Source organism: Notamacropus eugenii, chromosome 1 (assembly GCF_028372415.1).
Source record: "Notamacropus eugenii isolate mMacEug1 chromosome 1, mMacEug1.pri_v2, whole genome shotgun sequence".
In the NCBI taxonomy this organism is placed as follows: domain Eukaryota; kingdom Metazoa; phylum Chordata; class Mammalia; order Diprotodontia; family Macropodidae; genus Notamacropus; species Notamacropus eugenii.
In genome coordinates, this window is record NC_092872.1 from 241,259,416 (window position 1) to 241,282,949 (window position 23,534).

General features: G+C 45.4%; 2 protein-coding genes across 6 annotated transcripts in view; both read right to left on the reverse strand.

Annotated features, from left to right (window-relative positions):
• Positions 1–21,402, reverse strand: part of LMAN1L (lectin, mannose binding 1 like) — a 42,842-nt gene extending 21,440 nt beyond the window's left edge. The window contains exons 1-6 of the mRNA XM_072624387.1: positions 16,849–21,402; positions 8,059–8,213; positions 7,637–7,744; positions 7,479–7,537; positions 5,968–6,067; positions 4,435–4,636 (exon numbers count right to left, since the gene is read on the reverse strand). Of these exons, the coding sequence (XP_072480488.1) occupies positions 4,435–4,636; positions 5,968–6,067; positions 7,479–7,537; positions 7,637–7,744; positions 8,059–8,213; positions 16,849–17,017 (793 nt within the window). The 5' untranslated portion in view covers positions 17,018–21,402. The remainder of the gene's footprint in view (positions 1–4,434; positions 4,637–5,967; positions 6,068–7,478; positions 7,538–7,636; positions 7,745–8,058; positions 8,214–16,848) is intronic.
• Positions 21,403–21,504: 102 nt separating this feature from the next.
• The window catches only part of CSK (C-terminal Src kinase), a 34,176-nt gene continuing 32,146 nt past the window's right edge, over positions 21,505–23,534 (reverse strand). For all 5 annotated transcript variants that reach the window (XM_072628336.1, XM_072628337.1, XM_072628340.1 and 2 more), the window contains 3 exons: positions 23,226–23,421; positions 22,650–22,736; positions 21,505–22,553 (listed from right to left, as the gene is read on the reverse strand). In XM_072628336.1, the coding sequence (XP_072484437.1) occupies positions 22,371–22,553; positions 22,650–22,736; positions 23,226–23,421 (466 nt within the window). In that variant the 3' untranslated portion in view covers positions 21,505–22,370. The remainder of the gene's footprint in view (positions 22,554–22,649; positions 22,737–23,225; positions 23,422–23,534) is intronic.

Sequence of the window (23,534 nt, forward strand, 5' to 3'; positions counted from 1 at the left end):
CCATCCAGTCCAACTCCTCATTTTTACAGGTGGGGAAACTGAGATCCAGAGAGTTTAAGTGACTTGCCCAAGGTCACAAAGCAATTAAATATCAGTGGTGAGATCTGAACCCAAGTCTTCCTCCCTCCAAGTCCTGTATCTTATCTGTTATACTATGGTGCTTCTGATGATGATGGAGCTTGGTTGATCCATACCTGGGCCTTCTGAGGGGCCATGGCACACCTGGAGGGTGATCTTGAAGGATTTCAAGTAGAAACAGGAGGTAGGGGGTCCTAATTTGAGCCAAGGAAGGGAAAATCTGAACAGTATGAGTCAGTAACCATGCCAAGGAGGAAAGCAACCGTAATGGGAATTAGGAATCTATCTGTGTTAGGAAGTCGGTATGTATGAAATCAGAAACCAAATCAAAATGTCAAATACAGTCAAGAATGCAAACTTCTTGAGAACCTTTTTAGTCTTTGTATCTCCAGTGCCTAGTACAGTGCCTGAAACATAGTAGGTGCTTAATAAATCTCTGTTAATTGATTGATTGAGAGGTGCTTACAGTGGAGCTTAGTATGGCACCTTTGGTATTGATGGTGATAGATGGTATTGATGGTATGTCCCAGCATCTTGATGGCTATAACTCCTCATAAATAGGTGCTATCCCTGCTCTTCAATGTCTATGTGCCAGTACAGCTGGTGGTGATGGGACCAAAAGAGTTCATGTATTTGACAGAAACACTGAACAGGATAGAGTTAAGGAGAGAGTCTGTTAGTACTCCATTAGAGACCATTCTCCAGGTTACCACTCTTCAAATATAGTTGTTGAATCACCTTTGAAGTTACAATATACCTCTATCATGTCACATATGACTTTAGAAAGTCACTTACCTCCTTATGAGGATAGATGACTTCTAAATATCTTTCTAGTACTAGGCTTATGAGTCCACGATCCTCTAAAGTGATGGAGTGGTGGTCATGAATGTAGGGGAGGTGTGCATTAGATTATCTTTATCCTTCCAATTCTAACCTTCCGAGAGTTCACTCTTCCTGTAGAGACTTTCTCCCAAGAAATTTTGCTGAAATTCATATATTGTATCTACAGTGTCCTAATTGTTTAAAAAAAAAAAAAAGGAAACGAGGATAGTTTGGCATAGCCTACTTATCCATGTTGATACTTGGAGTAGACTGAGCCTGATTTGGAATCAAAGACCTAGGTTGGAATAATGGCTTTGTCAGGCCTAGCTGCATGACCTTGGTCAAATCACTTTCCCTCTCTAAGTCTTTGTTTTTCATTTGTGTAGGACAGAGCTAGGGTGAGGTGACCTGTAAGTGTTTTCCAGTGCTAAGTCCTATGATCACCATTTTACCTAAGTATCCATAAGCCAACTGATTAAAAATCTGCCTTTAGAATTTTGCCAATTATTAATTTCAAACTCACTTGTCTAAATTTGTAGAATCCATTTCCCATTTACCCTTTCTAAAATGGGAGTAATAAAAGATATCTTGTGGTACTATCTCTCCAATTTTTTATGATTCTTTGGAGAAGGCAGACCACAGACCAATGATCCCATCTACAAGTTCTTTCCATATTCTGGGATGCCATTTTTCCAAGTCAGGAGACTTGAACTCAGAGCAATTAAATGTTTTCTTACTATCTCCACATTTACTTTGGACTTCAACTTCTTAACCATGTCTGATCTAATATTTCCAGTATGAAGAACATTCTTCTCGATGGAGACATTTTAGGAGTTGAGTAGTTCTGCCTTCTTTCTATTGTTTGTTAATATTACATCATCTACCTTTAAGCACTTGGCCTATTCTTTCCACATTCTTTGCGTTGCTTCATATATAGATTTTCAAAATCCTTTTTTTTTTGTTGTCCATAATGCTATCCACAAATCTTGGCTCATGTTGGACTTGACCCTTTCCAACTTTATTTTTATAAGTAAATGACATTCTTTTGTACTCTTCCTCAGTTATATGCCCCAGTTTTCATTTTTGTCTGTGTCTTTTTTAAAACCTCAGCTTATCTGAGAACTCCCTGTGCAGCCACACTTGTTTCTATACATGATACTCTCTATTCTTTCTCATAGAAATTATTCATGACCATATTGTTTATAATTTCATTTTTCAATGTCTTCCTATTTTCCTATAAGAGAAAGCACAAATTTATTTACTTGTTATCCAAAGCCCTCCACAATATGGATCTATCCAGTTGTATCTCTCCTGCCTCTCCTCTGCTCTAACTAGATTAGATTACTCACTCTCCCAAATTTACCATGCACCTTTCTCTCTAATTGATCGTAACATCTCTGCTTCTGGGATGCCCTCCCCTCTCTCTTCAATTATCTAAATCTTACTCATCTTTAATAAAAAATATCTAGCATTTCTATACCTCTTTAAGGTTTACAAAATATTTTACATATTATCTTATTTAATCCTCACAACAACCTTGAGAGGTGAGTGCCATTATCACCCCCCTTTTCTAGATGAGAAAACTGAGGCCAAGAGAGGTTAAGAGACTTGCCAAGGTCACGTAACTAGCTTATGTCCAAAGCACTAGTTAAATTCAGGTCTTCCTGACTCCAAGTCCAGCATTCTATCAAGTGTACCACCTTGCTTGCCCCCATATCCTTCAAAGCCCCTACTATTTCCTTTAAAGAGTCATCCTTGACTAAGTATGATAATGTCTCCCTCCTCTGACATATTCTAGTTCTTAGTTTTTTAGATTTCATTTGGTCTTGACCATGCCCTGTTATTAATTACTCTTTGACTTTATGAATGTAAGTCTTGTCCTGAGACCAGCTAAGGAGAGGGAGTCTATCTTCTTCTCCAGTCTCCATCACAATGGTACAGCAAAGACTTGTGGGATGAGACAATGCTGAGTTTCCATCAGGGTCATCTGTGGTATAATCTTAATCATTGCAGTAGCTCTCTACGAGAGTCTTCTTCCAATGTCTCATCATGGTACAGAGGCAACTCTGGGCTCTTGAAAACAATATAAAGAGAACACAAGCCTTGGTAGGTCCTCTCACACTGGAAAGGCTTCAAGTTCAGGCCTGGAAATGAGCTCTGTGTTTGTTTCCTGAGGGCCAGGCCAGTTAAGTGCAGAGATCTCCTCAACAAGATGTTGCATTTTTTTTTATATGGAAACTCATGAACACTGTCTACTAAGGTATGGAAAAGTCAATCTGCAACCAGTGAAGAGGAAACAACTATTTATTAAGCACCTACTATATGCCAGGCACTGTGCATTTGACAAATATCTCATTTGATTTCCATAACTACTCTGAAAAGTAGGTACTATTATGATCCTCATTTTGCAACTGAAAGAACTGAGGCATACAGAGCTTAAGTGACTTATCTAGGGTCACAAAGCTAGTAAGTATCTGAGACCAGATCTGCACTCAGGTCTTCCCAACTCCAGGTCCAGCACTCTATCCACTGAGTTATCTAGCTGACTCTAGGCATCCACCTTGATGAAATCATGGATCCTTGAAACCTTGAAGAAATGGAACCCACGTTTTGAAATACCCTAGGTTCTTTCTCCTGCAATTTCCTCAGCTCTTAAAGCACCAGAGACAAGCAAAAATACAGAAGCAGGGCATTTTGTAACGTTGAGTAATATTCTACTGGGCTTAAAAAGAGGTTTTTTTAAAAGTCTTTTTCTCTATGTCAGGGATGCCCCAAAAACGCAGTATGAGTATGGGGTCTGGTGCGGTATAAAATGGGGATGACTCTCTCTTTTAAATAGGAGCCCTTCTGCTTTCCTGGGCATCAGTGGGTCAGAATTGGCAGCTTTTAAAGCATCATGGAATCCAGGGGAGACCAAACAAGACAAGAGGACAGAGATGGGGGGACTCGACGTACATGTGGTGCTGGTGGAGGGATGGAGAAGGGCAGATGATGAGAGGTGCTGGCCCCTGAAAGACTACAAGGCAGCTCCTGCCTCAATGGGGAGAGGAATGGGCGAACTTTCTGACCTTCCTTCCCCAGAGTGACTGAGTAGCTAGGCGTTTAGTTGTATCTTTTTTTATTTCTAATTCCATTCAATGTACTATAATCTTTCATGCAAATGTATATTCCCCTGGGTAACACAAAGATAATAAGGAGATCTTAATGAGAATGAGGGCTGAGACAAATCTGATAAATTCATGAAATATTTTATGATAATCTTTGACATTTTAACTAAGGTGAGGTAGAACCGGGGCAGGCACTAAGGGTCTAGTTGCTGTTTGGAAAGCAAAAATTGGTCATTTCTTGCATGTTGAGGAGGTCTGGGTTGAGAGTTACAGATTATGCTCCGAATAGATAGCCCAGCTAAGCCCCTTGGAGGCCTGATCTGCTCACCCACCTCTTTTTACTCTTTGAACTCAGATAAGGCAGGTGACTTTGTAAAAAGTCACCCTTATGGGGAAGACAATAATATACTCCTCCATGGTTTCCCTCAACCTCTCCCTCTCAACCAAGGCCCCATTGGGGCGACCTCTCCCTGCCAGTCCCCCAGGCTCAGCTGTAAGTCCTTACCTGCTATGGTACCAGTGGCTGCTGAGACCCCAAAGAAGCCTCTGGGGGGCAGAAGAAGGGGGCCCACTTCAGTGCAGACCTCATCTATTGCTCCTTGGGTGGTGAGACCATTGTCAACAGATACCTTTGAGGGGTAGATAAGCAATAGAGATTGTGTTGGAGTTTTTCTCTGTGTTTTTACTAGGGCTTGATACCTCACTGATTTGGTAGCAGGTGGGAAACCTCGCTGGGGTTCATGTGTACATGTATGACTTGACCAGCGTGCCTATGATCAATGTTCAGAAGCGCAAACGTGAACACAAGGCATCCTGGGTGAATTCAGGCACACAAAAATATTGGCATTTTGTATCTTGTTTTTAAAATTTTGTATTTTAAAAGTAGAGTTTAGTTGTTGATAACAAAATTGAGTTTAGCTATATGTTTTTGTTTCTTTAGTTTATTTGATAAAAATAATGTCTTGTATGACTGAATATTCAATAAATGTTCTCCTGGAAAACAAACCCTCAAATGTGTTATGCCTAGACATAAGGAAGTAATATAATGCTGGGCTTGAAGTTAGAAGACCTAGTGTGTCTACCCTGTCTCTATCACTGATTTGTGACCTTGGAAAAACTCCTTCATTTGTTTTCTCATCTTGTAGCACATACCCTAATGAAAGAGCTGTTCTGAGGAACCAAGTGGATAATGTGTATAAGTAATAGTAATAACTTACCTCTACATGTCTTTAAGGTTTGTCAAGTATCAGATACTTCAGGAATCTGTAATCTGGTTGGTGGTGGACCCTCCCTCCACGGACACAGATTACACTCCTTTCAATAAGTAATTCAGTAGATGGTCTTAAAGATTGGCTATGATTGGAAAAAACTGAGGCCATGAGGTCTGGCTCAGCCATTCACACCTGTGTGGGTCTGGACAAATCATTCAAGCTCTCTGGGCTTCCGACTTACTTATTTTTTTAATGGTTAATAAGAGGTTTATTAAGGGCTTCTGATTTCTTATCTGTATAATGAGGGGGTTGGACTAGGTGTCCTTCCAGCTTGTCATCTAAGATCTTATAAAACAGGAGATGAGCTGCTCCAAATTTAGCTAAGCTGGTCCTCAAATGACCCCACATACAGGTGATTACTGGGCCATCTCCTGGCTTGGCTGGATCTTCCAGAGGTTTCGCTCTGACAAAGCCTTTGAGGAGCCTGGAACTGTCATCTCTGTACCCCAAGGAGGACTCAGGAGAAACTTATACTCAGAGCCTAAGAAAGTGTGAACTGGACCTAAGAGTGTTGGATGCGACCACACCCTTACTGCTCAGAGTTTGCCACAGGCATTAGCTACAGCACACCACACCTGAGTCAGCCAGGTTCACACATGCCTTCCTTCCCACCTCCTCCATTTAAGGAGCCAGATAGATTTTAGTTGGTGGAGAAGGGTGGAGTGGCAAAATGACCCAGGGTTACTTACCTGAAGCTTCTCCTCCCAGTAGGTGATTCTAGCTCGGAATGGGTATGGCTGGTTCCGGAAATCCCAAAGACAAGAGCCCAGTACTTGGCCCCCTCCATCCCTGAAAGACATTCACTCATGCACAGGTCTGATCATATTATTCCTCTCCTTGAACCTGTTAAGCTGCTCTCAATTGTTTGTCAACTAAATATCAGACTATTTAGCCTGGCATTCAAGGCTCACATAATCTGACTCCTATCTACCTATGTTCCCACCAAACTGGATTACTCAATGTTCCCTGATCTCCTCTTACCTTTTCTGTCCATCTACACAGTCTCTGTATGCCTAGAACATCTTGACCTGTTTGAAATCCTTCCCTTTCTTCAAGGTCTACCTTGAAGGTGTTACCTCCTCCATGAAGCCTTCCCAGATTTGCTCATGTAGAAGTAAACCTCAAATCCTTTAGGTTTCTCTGTTTGGTCTCTGTTATGCACTCAATCCAGTTCTAACTTGTGTCCCATTTATCTGTGTACATGGACATATACTATAACTAAGATATGGTGCCCACCCATATGGAGTTTAGGCTACATTTATATTTTCTTAGACCTAGACAAATCCCATGTGAAGGATTTATGAAAAGACATGGATAGTAATAGTCCAGGATGAGAAGGAATAGAGGGGTTGCTATCTGTGTAAGTGGAGGAAAAACTCTCACTGATAAAACAGAAGCTCCACCAGGGCATCAAAAATCAAAAATCTTTGATTCTCCCACCAGATTGAACTTCAGGAGGACAAGAACCATGTCTTTCTATCTCTCTAGTACTGACACCCTATTCTATATAGTTGTTCATTTAGTTGTTCCTGACTCCTCATGGATCATAACACCAATATTGTCCATGGGGTTTTCTTGGCAAAGATACTAGAGCGGTTTGCCATTTCCTTCTCCAGTGGACTAAGGCAAACAGGGTTAAGAGACTTACCCAGGGTCACACAGCTAGTAAGTGTCTGAGGCCAGATTTGAACTCAGGTCTTCATGACTCCAAACCCAGACTCTATCCACTAAGTCACCTAGCTACTTCCATTCTATATGGATTAGGAGTTTAATAAATATTCATTGAATTGAATTGACAACTTAAATTTCTTCCTTCCTTCCTTCCTTCCTTCCTTCCTTCCTTCCTTCCTTCCTTCCTTCCTTCCTTCCTTCCTTCGTTCCTTCCTCCCCCCTCCCTCCTCTCTCCCTCCCTTCCTTCCACAATAATTCAGTAAGCAACCTATCGTTAAAGATCACAGACTCAGAACTAGGAAGGACCTCAGCTTATCTAGTCCAGATTTCACAGATGAGGAAACTGAGACACAGAAAGGTTTAGTGACTTGCCCAAAGTCACACAGGCAGTAAGGGTCAGAGGTAGCATTTGAACCCAGAATACTGGTGCCTGAGTACAACACTGACAAGGAAGCAAAGGGGCTCAAGCAGTGAGCTTCATCCTGTTCATTTTCAGGGGCTAGGGGGAGAGAAGAGAGCAGACCCTTACCTGAGGTGGTCATATGGAATTTGTCCATCATTTGCCAAAACCTGGATGACAGGGTTATTCTTCTGTAGGAGGAACCAGTGAGGTGGTTGGCCTGAGCACTCCAATGCTCCTGAGGGGGCTTTGGATGGACTCGGTCAGAGATCCTTAGGACAACTCACCTGGTCATCATTGTCAAAAGAGTCAAAGAGGATCCCAATGCCGTCCCAGAAAGCAGGCCCACCTAGGGCTGGACCAGTCTGGCCTCTGTCCCGGGTATACCACACTGCCTATGGGTACCAAGAGCCAGTCAGCCATCCCTGGCACCTGACAGCCTCTAGTAGCTGGCGTCAGGTCAAGATGGCCTCTTCTGTTCAGCTATGTGGAGGGATAGAGTTGGAGTTCAGGATTCCTGAGGGCCTTCACCCTGCCTAGCCAGTCAGCCTATTCCTGGCAGCTACTCCTGGTTCTCTTTTCTATAATGTAGCTACTTCTAAAGGGAGATGCAGCTGCCCCTACCAACCTAGGGAGAACAGGACCTCTCAGACAAGAGAAGCCCCCCCCGGAATGGACATCGTGACAGGGCAGGGGGGTGGATGCTTACCATCCCTTCAGCTCCCAAGCGGCCCAGCCCGGATATATGGAAGGTCACCTCCACCTCCCAGTTGGGAAAGGGGATGGCAGCCTGGGTCCACATGGCTCCACTCCTGTTCCTCATGGATGGGGCCAGCCTCACCTCCTCTAGCCCAGGAATGGCATCTGTAGATATTTAGGGATTACTCAGAGACCTGGGCCATCCATCTTCCTCAGGACAGCTGCCTCCTGTGATCTCTGCACACTGCCTAACAAAGGCACATCACTCATTCATTCATTCATTCATTCATTCACTCAGTAATTCATCACATGAGCCATTCATTCACTATTTATTCGTTCACTTCATTAATTCATATATTCACTTAGTAATTCATATTCTTCATTCACTCATTTATTTATTCACTCATTTCATTTATTATTAGTTGAGGGCTTCCACTGTACACAGCCTTGTGCCAAATGCTACAGGGGAGACAAGAGAATCAGAATTTCAGAGTTGGAAGGGAGAGGAGAGGCCATCCAGTCCAACTCACACCTGGACAAGCATCACTTCATCACAACACTCAGACATATATCATCCACCTAGAGTGGGACCCCTGAGGAGCAGTGAATCCAATCTCTTCATTTTACAGATAAAGAAACTGAGACCCAAGGAGGTAAATGCCCCAAGTCAATTAAAAAGCGCCTACCTTCTAGAGTTGTTGTGAAATTTAAAACATTAACATATGCAAACACATGTAAATGTGTCATCATATGTAAATACATTAACATAAGTGTTTTACATTATACAAATCCTAATTATTGTTATCACTGTTACTCATTAAATCCCTACTATGTGCCAGGTATAGTGCTAGAGACTGGAGTTACAAAGACAAAAATGAAAGTTTCTGCCTTCAAGGAATAATACCTGTGCCGAGTGGTCCTCCAGGTTTTGTCCAACCACCTACAATGAAGGAGGTCCCTATTTTCTGAGACAGTCCAAGACATTTATGGATTACTGCAAGGGTGAGGAAGTTTTGCCTTCTGCCAAGTTTACACAAACCTCTTCACAATTCCCTCTCCTTCCCCCAGGACTGCAGTCAAACTATTAGTATACAGCATTTCATTTCTTGCCTCTGTGACTGCTGTGATGGTTGCTCATTTCTGGAACAAAGGCCCTCGTCATCTCCACCTTGGAGAATCCCAACTTTCTTCAAAGCCCCGCTCAAGTACCAACTCCTATTCAATGCCTTTCCTGACCCTGTACCTCCCCAAAATTATTATTGCTTTCTCTTACTATTGAAATTACTTTAGATTTACTCTTCTCTGTACAAGTTTTATCCTCCTGACAGAATATAAGTTCCTTTACAGTAGGGACTGCTTTGCACCCACTTTTTGTGTAGCATAGAGACTTGCATAGTTATTGTTCAATTGTTTTCAGTCATGTCTGACTCTTCGTTACCCCATTTGGGGTTTTCTTGACAAAGATACTGGAAGTGGTTGGCCATTTTCTTCTCCAGCTCATTTTACAGATGAGGAAATGGAGGCAAAGAGGGTAAAGTGACTTCTCCAGGGTCACACTGCTAGTCAGTGTCTAAGGCCAGATTTGAACTCAGGTCTTCCTGATTCCAGACCTGGCAGTCTATCCACTATACCACTTGGCTGCCATCGTTACACACAGTAAGTGATTAATAAAATTTTAATTGTTGATATGATTGATAAAAATGTTAAACTGCATAAGATTAAGCACAGATTTGTAGGACACTCCACTGGAGACCTCCTTCCAAGATGACATTGAACCATCAATGACTGTTCTTCGAGTTCAACCATTCAACCAGTTCTAAGTCCATCTAATTATACTGTCACTCAGGTCACAAATTTCCATCTTTTCTTCAAGAAGAACATGAGAGACTTTGGCAAATGTTTTACTAATAAGCATAACCCGGATCTACCAGTTTAGCAACCATGTCAAAAAAAAGAAACAAGAGGAGTCTGGAATGAACTGCTCTGGCTGAAATGGTGCTTGTGCTTTGTAATCACAGCTTTCTTCCCGAGATGTGCACCATCCATCTCTTTAATAACACGTTCTGGGATTTTACTAAGAATCAAAGTCAAGCTCTCTGCCACGCTCCAGTTTGCAGATTACATCTTCTTCCCTTTTTTGAAAATTGTGCCACAAGTTGCCTTCCTATCCTCCATGATCTTTCAGAGATCATGAATGGTGGCCCAGCCATTCATTGCACTTGCCCATTTATTCAGCACCCCGGGACAGAGTTCACTTGGACCAGGTGACTTCAAGGGCAGCTAAATGCTTCCTTACTAGCTCCTCACTTATCTTGGGTATCAAGGCCTGATCAGCTATTTTTATTCTATGCTCTTCTATCCAAGGGTCATTTTCCCTGGCTGAGAAAACAGGCAAGATCAATCAAATTGAGCAGCTTCACCATTTCTTCATCATCAGTCACTGTCATCCCCTATTCCCTGAGCAGTGGGTCTCTCCTTTATGTTTTTCCTTCCTTCCCCAATAGAGCATGAGCATGAAAAATTCCTATTTAATTATTATTCATCGGTTTCCTTGCCAGTCTTAGCTTATTCACATCACTAGTTTTCCTGAGATTATCCTTACATCATCCCATCACACCTCTGGATTCATCAAGAGTTACCTGGCCTTGCTTTTATTTTGTGTACAAGCCTTAAAAAACCATAAACTGGTTCACAAACTCTCTATTCATCAATGTTCTCTGCAGGTAACTTCCCTTTTCCTTCCCCATGAGGATGGTTTCTGTATGAATCTTCAGATTTTCATCTGTAAGACCTCATCCCTGCCATAGAAAGGAAGTCAACCTTGCCTTTTTCTGGACCCTTTCAAATCTCTTCCAACATTTAGGGTCCATCTTTTCCCCCCAATCATAGTTTCTAAGATGAAGTAGTCATTTTCTCCTTTAGATTTCCATTTATTTCTATCCCAGACACCAATTTCTCTGCGTTGGTAACAATCAGATCCAGGATAGAATTTCTTCCCTTGTTGGTTCTGGCGCCGTTTGAAGGATGAAATTATCATTAAGGCAATGCAAGAAAGGATTAACTGCTCTGCTCTTGGCAGAGAGTGCTCCAGCAGATGTCTGGGAAATTGAAGCCCCCCCAAAAGACACAATTTCAGCTCTTGGGGAAGTCACAGCATAATTAGAGAGACAAGACTTACACATGAAATAATGAGGGCAGACCAGGGCTGGGAGGGACCTCAGAGGCCATCTACTCCAGACTCCTTTTACAGATGAGAAAATTTGAGGCTGAGAAAGGGCGAATGGCTTTGTCCAGAATCACATAAGATAGTGGTTCAGACTTGAAGGTGGTCAAAGCAGAGAGGGCACAGCATTCGTGGGGGTGGGGGACAGTCAAGGGGGACTTACTGGAAGAGATGACCTTGAAGGGTGGGTAGATTTTCAGGAAGGGGAGAGGAAGAAAGACAGTCTAGTTCTGGGGAAACAACTTGAGCAAAGATTCAGGGCTAAGAGTAAGACAGGAATTTATTGCGGTATTCTTCATCAGTTACTGTCACTGTGGTAGACGCTAGGAATGTAGCAGTAACAATTAAACAATCTATTCCCTCCAGAAGTATACATCCTATTGGGAGGAAAGAATACGGGCAGATACAAATTACATACAGAGTGAATACAAAGGGATTTTTTTTGCAGGGGGGAGGGGTTTGGAAGATAAGATTGCTAACAATTGGGAGCATCAGGAAAAGGTCTCCTTGAAGGGGGTGACGTGCACTGTGATTTGAAAGAAACTGAGGCAGAGGTGAAGAGGGAGAACATTCCAGGCACACAAGACAAAGGCCAGGAAGTAGGAGATTAAATAATATACAGGATATAGGGCAGTTTGGCTAGAATGTAGTGGGAGAGCAGGAGTAATGCAAGCCCAGTCTGAAAATATAGGTTGGAGTCAGATTGTATAGGGCTTTAAATATCAAATGGAGATTTATATTTTATCCTAGAGGGAACAGGAAGCAACTGAAGATTCTTGGGCAGGGAAATATGATCAAAATTGCACTTTAGGAATATTCATTTTGCAGTCAGATTGGAGGGACCTACTGGAAGCAGGAATACCAACTAAGGGGTTACTGTAATAATCCTGGTGAGTGGTGATGGGTATCTGATCCTGGGTGATGGTGGTATGAGTGGAGAAGAGGAGATGGGGAAGGGAGGGGTGGTAGAGATAGAATCAATAGGATTAGGGAGCTGATGGGTTCAGGGGGAAGTGGGTGAGGGCCAGGGAGGATGACAGAGTGGAGAAGAATGGAAAACTCCAAAGAATGAGGGATCAATGACATGCATTCAGGATATATTGGAGAGATTTAGGGGGAATGAGCATGCTGGGCTGGGAAGCAGGACACTTGGATTTCATTTTTTTGGAATTAGCTCCCTAGGACTTCTGGACCACATTTTCTTCTTTTTCCCTAAAGAGTGGGGAATGAACCTTTGCTGGAAGAGGGAGAAACTAAGGTAGATGGAGATAGGGGATCAGCTTTGGGGTCTCTGGGAGACAGAGATAAGTGCATCACCTGTCACAGCAGCTCCCTCATTTTATAAAGAAAGAAACCAAGGTTCCTAGAGGAGAAGTGATTTGCCTAGAGATCCCAATGTAAATTTAGGGACAGGACCAGGGCTGGAAAATAAGCCTTGACTCGCAGTGTGTTTTCCAGTATACTCCTTCCCTGAGCTATTAACTCATGTTACTTCAATATTGAAAAACCATACCTGCCAAAAAAAAAGCATAAACTCCTGGCTATAGTCACAATTTGACTCCAACCAATGGTGGAGCTTCATCTCACGAGGGTCCCCTTCAAATATTTGACTTTAGAGCCAAACATCTGTCTCCTGTTCTTATCCAGTTGTGTCTCATCTCCATTCCTTTGCAGATGCCCCACTCGCCATATCTGAAGTGTATTTCCTGTCTCTTCCTTCCTCTGAAGCCCAGCTCTGGTGACAGATTCTCTGCAAAGGTGATCCTCCTTCTCCCGGGATTCCTTTTTCTGACTCTGCTTGCCTCTCTTCTTTTCATATAGCTCACTCTCCTTGGGATCGTGATGGTTCAGGGCAGCAGTTCTCAAAGTGGGACCTTTCATAAAATGATTTTCATGATAATACCAAGATGTTATTTGCCTCTGTTTTCCAACTGCATATCTATGTGAGGCTAGATTTCTTCACATACTTTAATCAAAATGACATATTGCAACAAATTGTCTACAGTAACGGGTATCCAGCGATCTTCCCTTAAGCCAGACATTAGAGACTGGCAAAAAAATATGTAAAACAATGCCGTTCTCACTAACTGACAAAAATATGCTACTTATATAAATATATAAGGGCTTTCTTCTTAAATGTTTAAAACTGTATCCATTACAATTTCTAATACAGTAAATATTGATACATATAAAGCACATTAGGAAAACTTTTAAGAATATAAAGGGATTCTGAGACCAAATGTTTTCAGAACTGCTAGTTTGGTGGACAGAAGACTGGCCTTAAAGCTGGGGAAGACTCGGGTTCCAGGTCGTTCTGACATATTCTGGGAAGTCACTTAACCTCAGAGTTCTAGGCAGGTGCAGAAAAGGTCCCAGTCTATATTGGTAGAAGGAATTTCCTCCCCTGAGAATTCTCTATGCTCAGGAAATCACAGGTATGGTCTCTATCCCTATCCTTCGTATCAGAATTATTTCTGTCCTTGTCACCCACCTCCCCCCAACCCATCCCTGAGAGTGAAAGGTCCTCCAATCCGGGGCTGAATCTCATCTGGCTTTGTACCCCAATCCCCTGGCCAGGGCTGTAATGAGGATAAGGGAAATTGGTTTTATGCCAGGGACTCAAATTTAGAGGCACAGAATGTAAGAGAAGCTGTTAGCCCTTGGAGACTTTTCAGCAGCACAGGAACAACAGACCTTAGTGCCTGGTTAGCAAGAAATCATTAAACAGTAAAATATAAGACAATGGATTGGGGTGAGCTCTTCCCTATAGTATAAGCTCTAGCTCTTATTGCTAAAAATATAAATGGTCGTGGGTGAAACAGCTCTTTCTCCCCCATTTAACAGTGCCCTCCATGCTACTTTCCCTTCCTCTTTTCCTCGGGTTCTATCACTTTCCTCAACATAAAACTCCTGATTTTGGCTTTGTACCTAACTTAAGGGGATTCAAGAAAAACAATGCAAAGTCCTTAAGTGCAGAAACTATTTGTTTTTATCTTTGTATCCCCAGTGTCTAGTACTGTGCCTGGCACACAGTAGGTATTTAATAAGTGCTCATTTTTAAAACTGAATTTCCTGTTAAAACTTTGGTCCTTGTTAAAATACAAATATCATTGTGAGGAGTAACATTTGCAGTAGATCCTAGTTACTTATACGTATACATTGCTTTCAAGCTTCCATCCCCAGCAGCTGCTAAAGAAGAAAAGGCTGGAGGCAGGCTGGCCAGGATCTGGAGACTGGGGTCACCAAGCTAAAACATGGTCCGTTCACAATTCTAAAGAGGGTCAGCCCTGATTGGGAAAGGAGAGGTTACCAACTGCCAGCCCAACCACAGCCCTCCCTTCTGCTGGTCCCCCTGCCCCCAGTCATGTGCCAACCTGGAAGCTGGCACAAGTCCCAGGTCTCTGTCATTCATCTCCCTCCCTCCCCCATTCCCTGCTGGCTCCTACTGGAGATTTTATTAATCCCTGTGTTTGCCCTTGGGAAAAGCTGCTGAGAAAGAAGGAAAGAATGTGGTATGGGGAAGGCTCTGGGCCAGTCATTCTAGAGATGAGTAGCACTAGGAGGACCCCTGAGATCCTCTAGGCTCATTTCTTCATGTACTGAGGCCCAGAGAAGAAAGAGTTAAGAAGTGGCACAGGCACATGACCAGAATCTGGGCTTTGTGGCTCCCAGTCCAGACCATGATGCCCCTCCTGGAACCTCTCCTGTCCCGTGGGATGGTCATGGGGCTGCCTTGCCCCTCCCCCCAACCTGGGAAGTTCTTTCTTCTGAGAGATCAGAGTCAATCCAAGGGAGCGACAGGTGTGGAAATCTGGTCCCACCTGAGCATCCCCTACACTGGAGGGGAACACAGAAAACCCAAAGACTCTCCTTCAATCTGTTGTGGTCACATTGGTTGGAGGAAGGGGAACAGAGCTTAAGAAGCAGGGTCACAACCTCTCTGGGCCTCAGTTTCTTCATTGCCTCTCAGGCTCCTTCCCCTCAGGCACCCTTATTTGGGACTAACCACCCAGAGAAGGTTCTATGCAGGTATAGTATTAGCCCTGGTGGAAGACGAGGTTCCCTCTGCAGTGTGATTTTAGGGGCTCTGAGGTCTTATTCCAAAATATAGTCTAACTCCCCAGTGCCTGAAATTCCCCCATTATAGCTGCCTCCCTTCAAAGTCAGTATCATCTGCTCTATATACCTTTCTCTCTTATATTACCAACTCTGCTGAGAGGAGGACTTAGCCTCCCACACCTCATATCAGTGAGGAGCTTTTGGATCTTGACCCAGCCTGAGGAGCAAGAACTGGGGAGAAGGCTGGGAGGGAGCATTCCCAGGGGAAGAAGGTTGGCAGATACTTCTCTTTGACCTCTGTGCTGAGGAGGAGGAAGACAGGGGGGCTGAAAGGAGAGATGGTGACTGGAGATAAATTGAAATGAAACAGCTTTAGCATTGCTACAGGATAAAGCTGCTGGTTCTCAGACCCCAAGGCCAGAAAGACTGACCTCAGCTGCAAGATTCGGGGTCTTCCTTGCTTGTGGGGAGCCAGGATTGGCAGGAGAGAAGAAGTTTGGGCCCCTCCAGAGTCTGGGGACTTTGGGGAGTTGGGTCCCCCACAAACAACACTGGGGAAGGGCCTGGGGATTAGAGAAGGGGGTAGGGAGGCAGTCACTGGGAGAGAGCAGCTGAGTCTGAAGACGAGGCCACCCTATAGAACACCCCCTAACAGGAACGGCCTGGGATATAACGTCCCCAGAAGCCTCTTCTAGGCCATGATTCTGTCATCACCTAGTCATCAAACCACACAACTCCCAGGTAACAGAACAGAGGAGATTAAGGTAAGGGGTGGGAAGGGCAGAAGAGACAGAGAGAAAAAGAAGGGATCAAAGGTGATACAGTACAATAGAAAAAGCCCTGGAATTTGGGTCAAGATAGGTTTAAATCAGACTCTCCTGCATAACAACTATGTGACCTTGGCCAAGTCTCTTAAAGCTCTGAGGGTATTGGTTTCTTAATCTAAAAAAGAGCTTCAAATTGCTAAATTACTTAACAGTCTATAAGATTATGAATAACATTGGGAAATGTCAAATTGAAAAGGTAGAGGCAGGGGAAATTGACTCTGGAGGAGAGAATGAGAATGTGATATGGTCAGTTAGGGCTGCAGCTGTGCCCCATTGGGTCAGTGGTACAACCAAGACCCCAAAGATGACCTCCAGTCTCTTCCCCATGTCCTTATTTACTGGGCAGATCATCTGGCTTTTGGAGGAGTCCAGAGAATTAAGTTCTGAGCCTTGAACACCAAAGTCCAGATGGACAAGGTTAGTTTCTGATCCCATGCCACTGGTTGGCATTGCCAGTTTAAAAGTAGAGTCTTGGGGTGGTCTTTGCCTGGGAACAGACAACTCAGTCTTTCCTGAGGCCTTCAGAGGCAGAAAAGCACCTACATCCTCAGCTGCCCCTGGGCTTAGGCATGAGAGAAGGGCTGGCACCAAGTAGGGGAGAAAGAGAGCCCTCAGAGTCTTTTCCTACCCTCTTTCAGGTTCAGGCTTGGATGCCCCCTCCCCACCAACCCCTTCCATACAATCCCCTAACCTCCATGGTGGTTCCAGAAGGGTATCTCTTGCCCGACGACTGCCAGTCTGGGCCCTTTGAAACTGAACTTGTACTCAAACCTTCGGTGCCAAGGAGGTGTAGCTCTGACCTGGCTGTAGCGGGGCAGCAGAAGGCAGAGGAGGAAGAGGAGAGAAGGGCCAGACTCCATGGGCCCCAGACCAATGGTACCTGCTCTTTCCCTGAAGTATCTCCAACAGGCTGGCAGACTGGATCCAGCATCCACGTGGAAGAAAGAGAAGGAGGGGCTCCTGGAGCTTGGCCAGGCCTGGGCAGGAAGAAGAGCTGCAGGGGGGCTGGGGGGAGGCCAGGAAAGGGCAGCCCAAGGGACTGAAGAGGATGTTTGGCACTCCCCAAGGACAGGGCCCCTCCCTCCTCACACCAACTATTTGTCTATGTTGGGTGAGATCAAGTGTGAGCTCTCCTGGCATTCTTGGCCCTCTGCAGCTTGCCTGCCCACCTTGCCAGCCTCCTCTCTCTGCTCCTTGCTGGACATGAAGACTCCTACCAGGTTACCAACACATTCCTACCTTTCTGGTCACACTATCCAAGTGATAGAGGCCTTACTGAGTCCCTACTCCACGTAGGCCCTCATAGGGGATCTTCCCATCCAGACTCAGGAAGCTCATGGCCTCGTTGGGAGAACAAAAAACATATAGGAAGTTAACTATTAAATGAGGCAGTGAGGGAGTGTGACCGTGAATCAGAAGTCCTGATGATAATAACAGTATTTATACAGCACCTACTACATGCCCAGCACTGTGCTAAGCACATTACAAATACCATCTCATTTGTTTCTCACAACAACCCTGATCCCCATTTTTCCTGATCCCCATTTTACAGTTGAGGAAATTGAGGCAAAGGTTGAGACTTGCCCAGGGACACACAGTTAAGTGTCTGAGGTCACATTTGAACTCAGGTCTTCCTGACTCCAGGCCCACCTGGGCTCTGGTTGCTGGGTGATCATAAGGAAGTCATTTAGCTCCTGAGTCTTAGTTTTCCTAATCTACAAACCAGGGTTAACACTCCCCACCATGTACACCTTGGCTGATGAATGAACTGGACCCAAAACTGAGGACAGGTGGCTAGTCTGCCTTTGGGGAGTTCCCCAAGCTTCTCTCAAGAATGAAAATGTCCATCCCTTTAATGCCTATCCTTTCCTGGTGGTGTAGCCATAATGCTGGCTTGGGAAAATTGAAAAGGAGTCTCACTCGGAGGGCAATGGATAGATAATGAATAGCTCACGAATTCCACTGTCTCCTTGGGATTCCAAAACAATCCGGGAAAGTCCCCAACATGCTGAGTATAAATCCTGTAATGAATGGTGGACATGAACATATCGAAAATTATGGGCAGCCATGAAAATGGGTTTAAATCTGCATTGATGGAGGGAAGACCTGAATTCAAATCCTGCCCCAAATACATAATAGCTCTGTGACATCAGGCAAGTCAGGCATTTTCCCTTCGCTGATAGTAATAGCATCTATCTCACAGGCTGTCATGAGGCTCAAATGTTGTTCAATCATTTTTCAGTTGTGTTTGACTCTGTGACCCCATTGGGGGTTTTCTTGGCAAAGATACTGGAAATAGTTGGCCAGATCCTTCTTCAGCTCGTTTTACAGATGAGGAAACTGAGGCAAACAGGATTAAATGACTTGGCCAGAGTCACACAACCAGTAAGTATCTGAGGTCAAATCTGAACTCAGGTCCTCCAAATTTGAACTCCAGGGCCAGCACTTTATCCACTCCACCATCTAGCTGCTTCATGTTACCTACAGAAGTACTAGTAGTGGTAGTAATAAAGTATCTGGATCCAGTGTTGGGCCTGGAGTCAGGAAGACCCCAGTTAAAATCCAGTCTTAGACATTTAACCAGCAGTGTCAACCTGGGACAAGTTACTTGTCTGGCTCAGTTTCCTCAGCTTTAAAGTGGGGGATAATAATAGCACACTACCTCCCAGGGTTGTTCCAAGGATCAAATGAGATATTCTTAAAGCAATCAGCACAGTGCTTGGCACATAGTTGTTGCTGTGGTTCGTCCTTCATTCTGGAAGAGTACCAAGGAAGCGAATGCCATGACTTTCCCATGAATTGAATTACAGTGAGGGAGGGTTGCACAAAGTCAGCAGCCTCGCTTTCTCCTCCAGAGCCACCTGGGTCCAGTAGCAAGATAATAGATGAGGACAACTGGAGATGGCCCTTTAGCACATGACAGAAGGTAAGTAAAGGTTGACTTTAGTGACCTCTTCAAGGCTGAGGATTAAGTGCCATACAGGATCGGGCAGTGAGTGTTGAGTGAGAAGCAACTGATTGCTAAGTCACTACTCCTCACAATGACCTATTTTATATCATGGTCCTTGGGTGGCAGCAGGTTTGGAAAGCCTACAGATCTCTTCAAAATCATGTTTTTAAAGGCATAAAATAAAATACATAGGATTACAAAGAAAACTGAAGGTTGGTGAAAATAAAGATGGTATTTTTTCCCAAGTTTACAGACTCCATGAAATCCATGAATTCCAAATTAAGAACTCCTTTACAGAGATACAGCAGGTGCTAAGATAGGTGGGTACCCACACCATGGGTGCCTTGGATACCAGGCTGAGCTTGGATTTTATTCCAAGGGAGTGGCCAAAGGGAGCCATGGAAGGTTTGGGAGTATAAAACTGGCTTGGTTAGAGGTAGGTGTTAGAAAAATTGTCCTGGCTACCATGCAAAACTGGGAAGACAAGTTCAAAGTCCTACCTTTGACACATATTCATGACATATGAACCTGGGCAAGCCACTTCACCTCTTGGTATTGTGGACAATTAATACAGAGAAGGTGCTGATCTGCATTGGTGGATGGAATGTGCTCACCTGGGAATTCCTAATCCTCATATCCTTACCATAGTTACCAAAGGGGTAAAAATGAAGGCAGGCTGACCAGGTGGGAGGCTCCTATAATAGGCTGTGGGAGGGACAGTGCGTAGTTGGGAGAAGGGAAAGGAAGAATGTGAGCTCTCCTTCCTAGCCAGTAACTAGATGACCATATGCTGGAAGCATCTTGAGGGTTGGGCTAGGGATTCCTATTTAGATGCTAAATTGGCCCAGATGTTCAATGGGACAATTCCCAATTGAAGTTTCTTTCACAAACTCTGGGGGTCAAAGTAGGGCAGGTTGAATGTGTACAATTAAAACCAACTTTCTTATTAATTCGTTCCCTTGGGAGAATGGTTACTTATTGAACTCAGCACCCTAAGGCCGCCAAAGGATTGGTGGGGGAATTGTACAAGGGAGCCAAATCCCAGAGTGTCCATGTGGGTCATGTCCCCAAGCCTCAAATAATGCTCTTGGACAAATACAAACATCACCATTCCCTGGAAGTCACAGAACCGAGTAGATTCTTTCCGCCTTGGGAATAAGCCCTAGAAAGTTCGTGTGGTGGTGGGGAAAAAGGTGGTACTAGGATTTGGCCCTAAAAAGGGAAAGGGAGATAACTGAGGATTAGGTGTGGCTGATGCCCAAATCTAAGGTACGTATGGATAAAGGTACAGAACAGTCGTGACACCAGTCAAGGCAGCAGAGGTGTCCTGGGCTGGCTCCCAAGGGGAGCTGATGTCTTAGGAAATGCAATGGTCAGGGGATCTATGCCAGCTTTTGGATCCTTCAGAGGACCCTCCCTATCCACAGCACCATCTCTCCTCCACTTTTGCACATCTCATCAGTCTTGAGAACCCAGTTCCTCCAGGAAACCTTTCCTGACCAGTTACTCCAATACCAATACTCCCACTGGGGACACAAGCACTCAAGTGTTCCTATAGCTCATGTCCACGTTTAAATACATCATCATGTTTCATGAGCCTTGTCTTCCTACCCAGACTATGAATTCACCAAGGCCTGGGCCCGTGTCTCCTCCTGCCTGGGCTGGGACTCCTACAGATATCACTCTCAGGGGGCTTTGTCCTGATGCCTCTTTTCCCCACCCTCCAGCCTCTGGGCCATATGTCTCTTCTATGGCTCAGGGTTCCTGCCCCCTGCCTCTAGTCATCTACCAAGGAACACAGTCACACCCCCCAACAAGGCCCACAAGAGTAGACTGTTAGCCCTGCCCCTTTGCCCCCTTTCTATACTTTTCATACTCAAAATAAAGGGGAGTTTGAATACCCCTGAACCTCCTTCCTTAATGATCAAGGCTGGAAGGGGCAGAGTAGGGTGGAGGGGCTGGGGACAGGACCAAGGGAGGTAGACAGCAGAAGACACCCACTGCCCCCCCCACCAAGCCACAGAGCCAACAGCACAAGAACTTGGGCACTCATCTGCGACTTCTCCATCGTCACAGGCCCAGCTCCCATAGGTGAGAGGTGGGCGGGAGGGAGGTTAGAGCTCGCTGATGGTGACGGACACAAGACATTCATGCAGGTAACAAGAAGGCAGCTGACATCTCCCCAAGAGGCCCCCTCCTGCCTCCCGCCCCCAGTACAACGGGACAAGCACAGTCCTGCTCGTAGAGACAGAGGGATGGACAAGATGGCAGGGAGAGTGGTGTGGGGGGAGTCCTCTCAAGCCTCGGTTGGGTTCGGGAGGGGCCCCCCCTCAGGTTGAGGGGGTGGAGGGAGGTGGACAGGCAGGCCCCCAAGAGAGGACGCACTGAGGCTGGGGGTGTTGGGTGTCCTCATGGAATGATTTATTACAGTTTCATCTCACAGGGTGGGCAGCAATACATGAGATTAAAGCACCGGACAGAAACGCAAAGGCCTCTGGGATCGGCATGCAACATTGAGACAGGGTCAAGCGCAAACACCAGGCCCGAGGCTGGGAGATGGGCAGGGGAGGGGCACAGGCTGCTTCTGACTGGGGCCACGGGAAGAGAACTTGCGGGGAGGGGGCGTTTCTTTTCTTTCCACTCCCTTCCCCCTCTGCCCTTAATACATTTAAGAATAAGATTCGTACTTCTTGTAAAATGCCCAACATGGGGTATTTTTTTTCTCCTCAACTTGAAAATAATAATAGAAAAAAGAAAACCAGAAAAAAAATCATAAAAAAGAGAGGAAGAAAGAAAATGAGAAAGAGAGGCAGGCAGAAGCCAGGAGGACGGGGGAGACAAGGGATAGAGTCTGCCCCTTCAGTGCAGTCCCATTTCAGTGCAGTCCCCCAAACCCCTTTGGTCCCCACTCAGCTGACCCGTGAGAGAGGGACAGGTCAAGATAGGCCTCCTGTGATGGAGAAGAGGTGGTGAGAGGTGAGTGGGGGGGGACTGGGAGGGCAGAGCAGGGAAATGGGAGGGGGGAAAGGGAGAAGTCCAGATAGGGCTCCCGATGGCTGCTCCCCACCCCCCAGGATTGAAGTCACGCCCCTCCATCCCAGTCAGTCCTGGCATTGGGGGACAGGGGGAGGCCAGAAAGATGTGCACAGTCTTTCCCAGGAGAGGGCTTCAGTCCGAGCTGGTCCAGTTCTCAACAGCACCTCAGTCTTTGTGTTGAGGATAGGGGAGGTGATTGAAGAGGGTGACCCCACCCAGCCTGGCATTCACAGGTGCAGCTCATGGGCTTTGATATGCTCTAGCTGTTCCCTAAGCTGCAGGAAGGTAGGCCGGTTGGCAGCATCCAGGTGCCAGCAATTTTTCATGACTTCATAGACGGCGGTTGGGCAGCCATCTGGTGCGTCCATTTTGTAGCCCTTCTCTACTCTCGGGACCACGTCCTTCAGAGGCTGGGGGGAGACCATCCAACACTGGAGTCTTTGGGAGATCCTGACCTCCCTAACCCTCCAGTCCCTGACAACCCTCAGCTCCCTCCAACAACTTACGATTCTCGGATAAGGCACTCGGCCGAAGGAGTAGATTTCCCAGAGGAGTATCCCGAAACTCCACACATCAGACTTAGTGGAGAATTTCTGTTTGAGGGGGAGGAAGGAGAAGAATCTGAAAGCAGGGCTCAGGGCCCACCTAACTACCGTTACCTACCCAGAAGGGGACTTCAGGGAGGAATAAAGAAAAGAAGTCACAAGGACCTTGGAGTCCACACACTCAGGCCAACATGGCCTCAGATCAAAGGTTTGAGTATTTGGAGGTCTAAGAGGTCTTAGAGACCATTTAGTCTAGGGGTGGAGAATCTGCGGCCTCAAGACCACATGTAGCGCTCAAGTGTGGCCCTTTTATGTTGGATTCAAGTACAGGCCCACATATGACCTTGACACAGGTTCCCTACCCAAGTCCTACACCAGACTAGAGGTCCAGGATAGAACTCCTTTGCTGAAGGCCACAGTTAGCAAGGAGCCTTTAGGATTTCAGTTTAGGTCTCTGGTCTCCAGATAGGTTCCTCTTTTCACTACACTTCACTCCAAAGGGGTGGCAGGTTGAGAGGAGTAGGGACGGCCTCCTACCTTTTCTCTCAGGGCCTCAGGGGCTGTCCACTTGACGGGCAGTTTCCCAGTGTCCTGGGTACAGGAGGCCTCTTTGGTGAGGCCAAAATCGCTGACCTTGGCAATGTTGTCTTCAGACACCAACACATTCCGGGCAGCTAAGTCCCGGTGCACAAAGTTGTTGGCTTCTAGGTATTCCATCGCCTCACAGACATCTCTGGGAGGGAAGGGTCAGGAGGTCAAGGGCTGATGCTGGCCTGCACCAGCTTCTTGTCTGAGCATCTAACCTCCTGACCAACCTCACTCCCATCAACCCCCTCACCTTTGAAT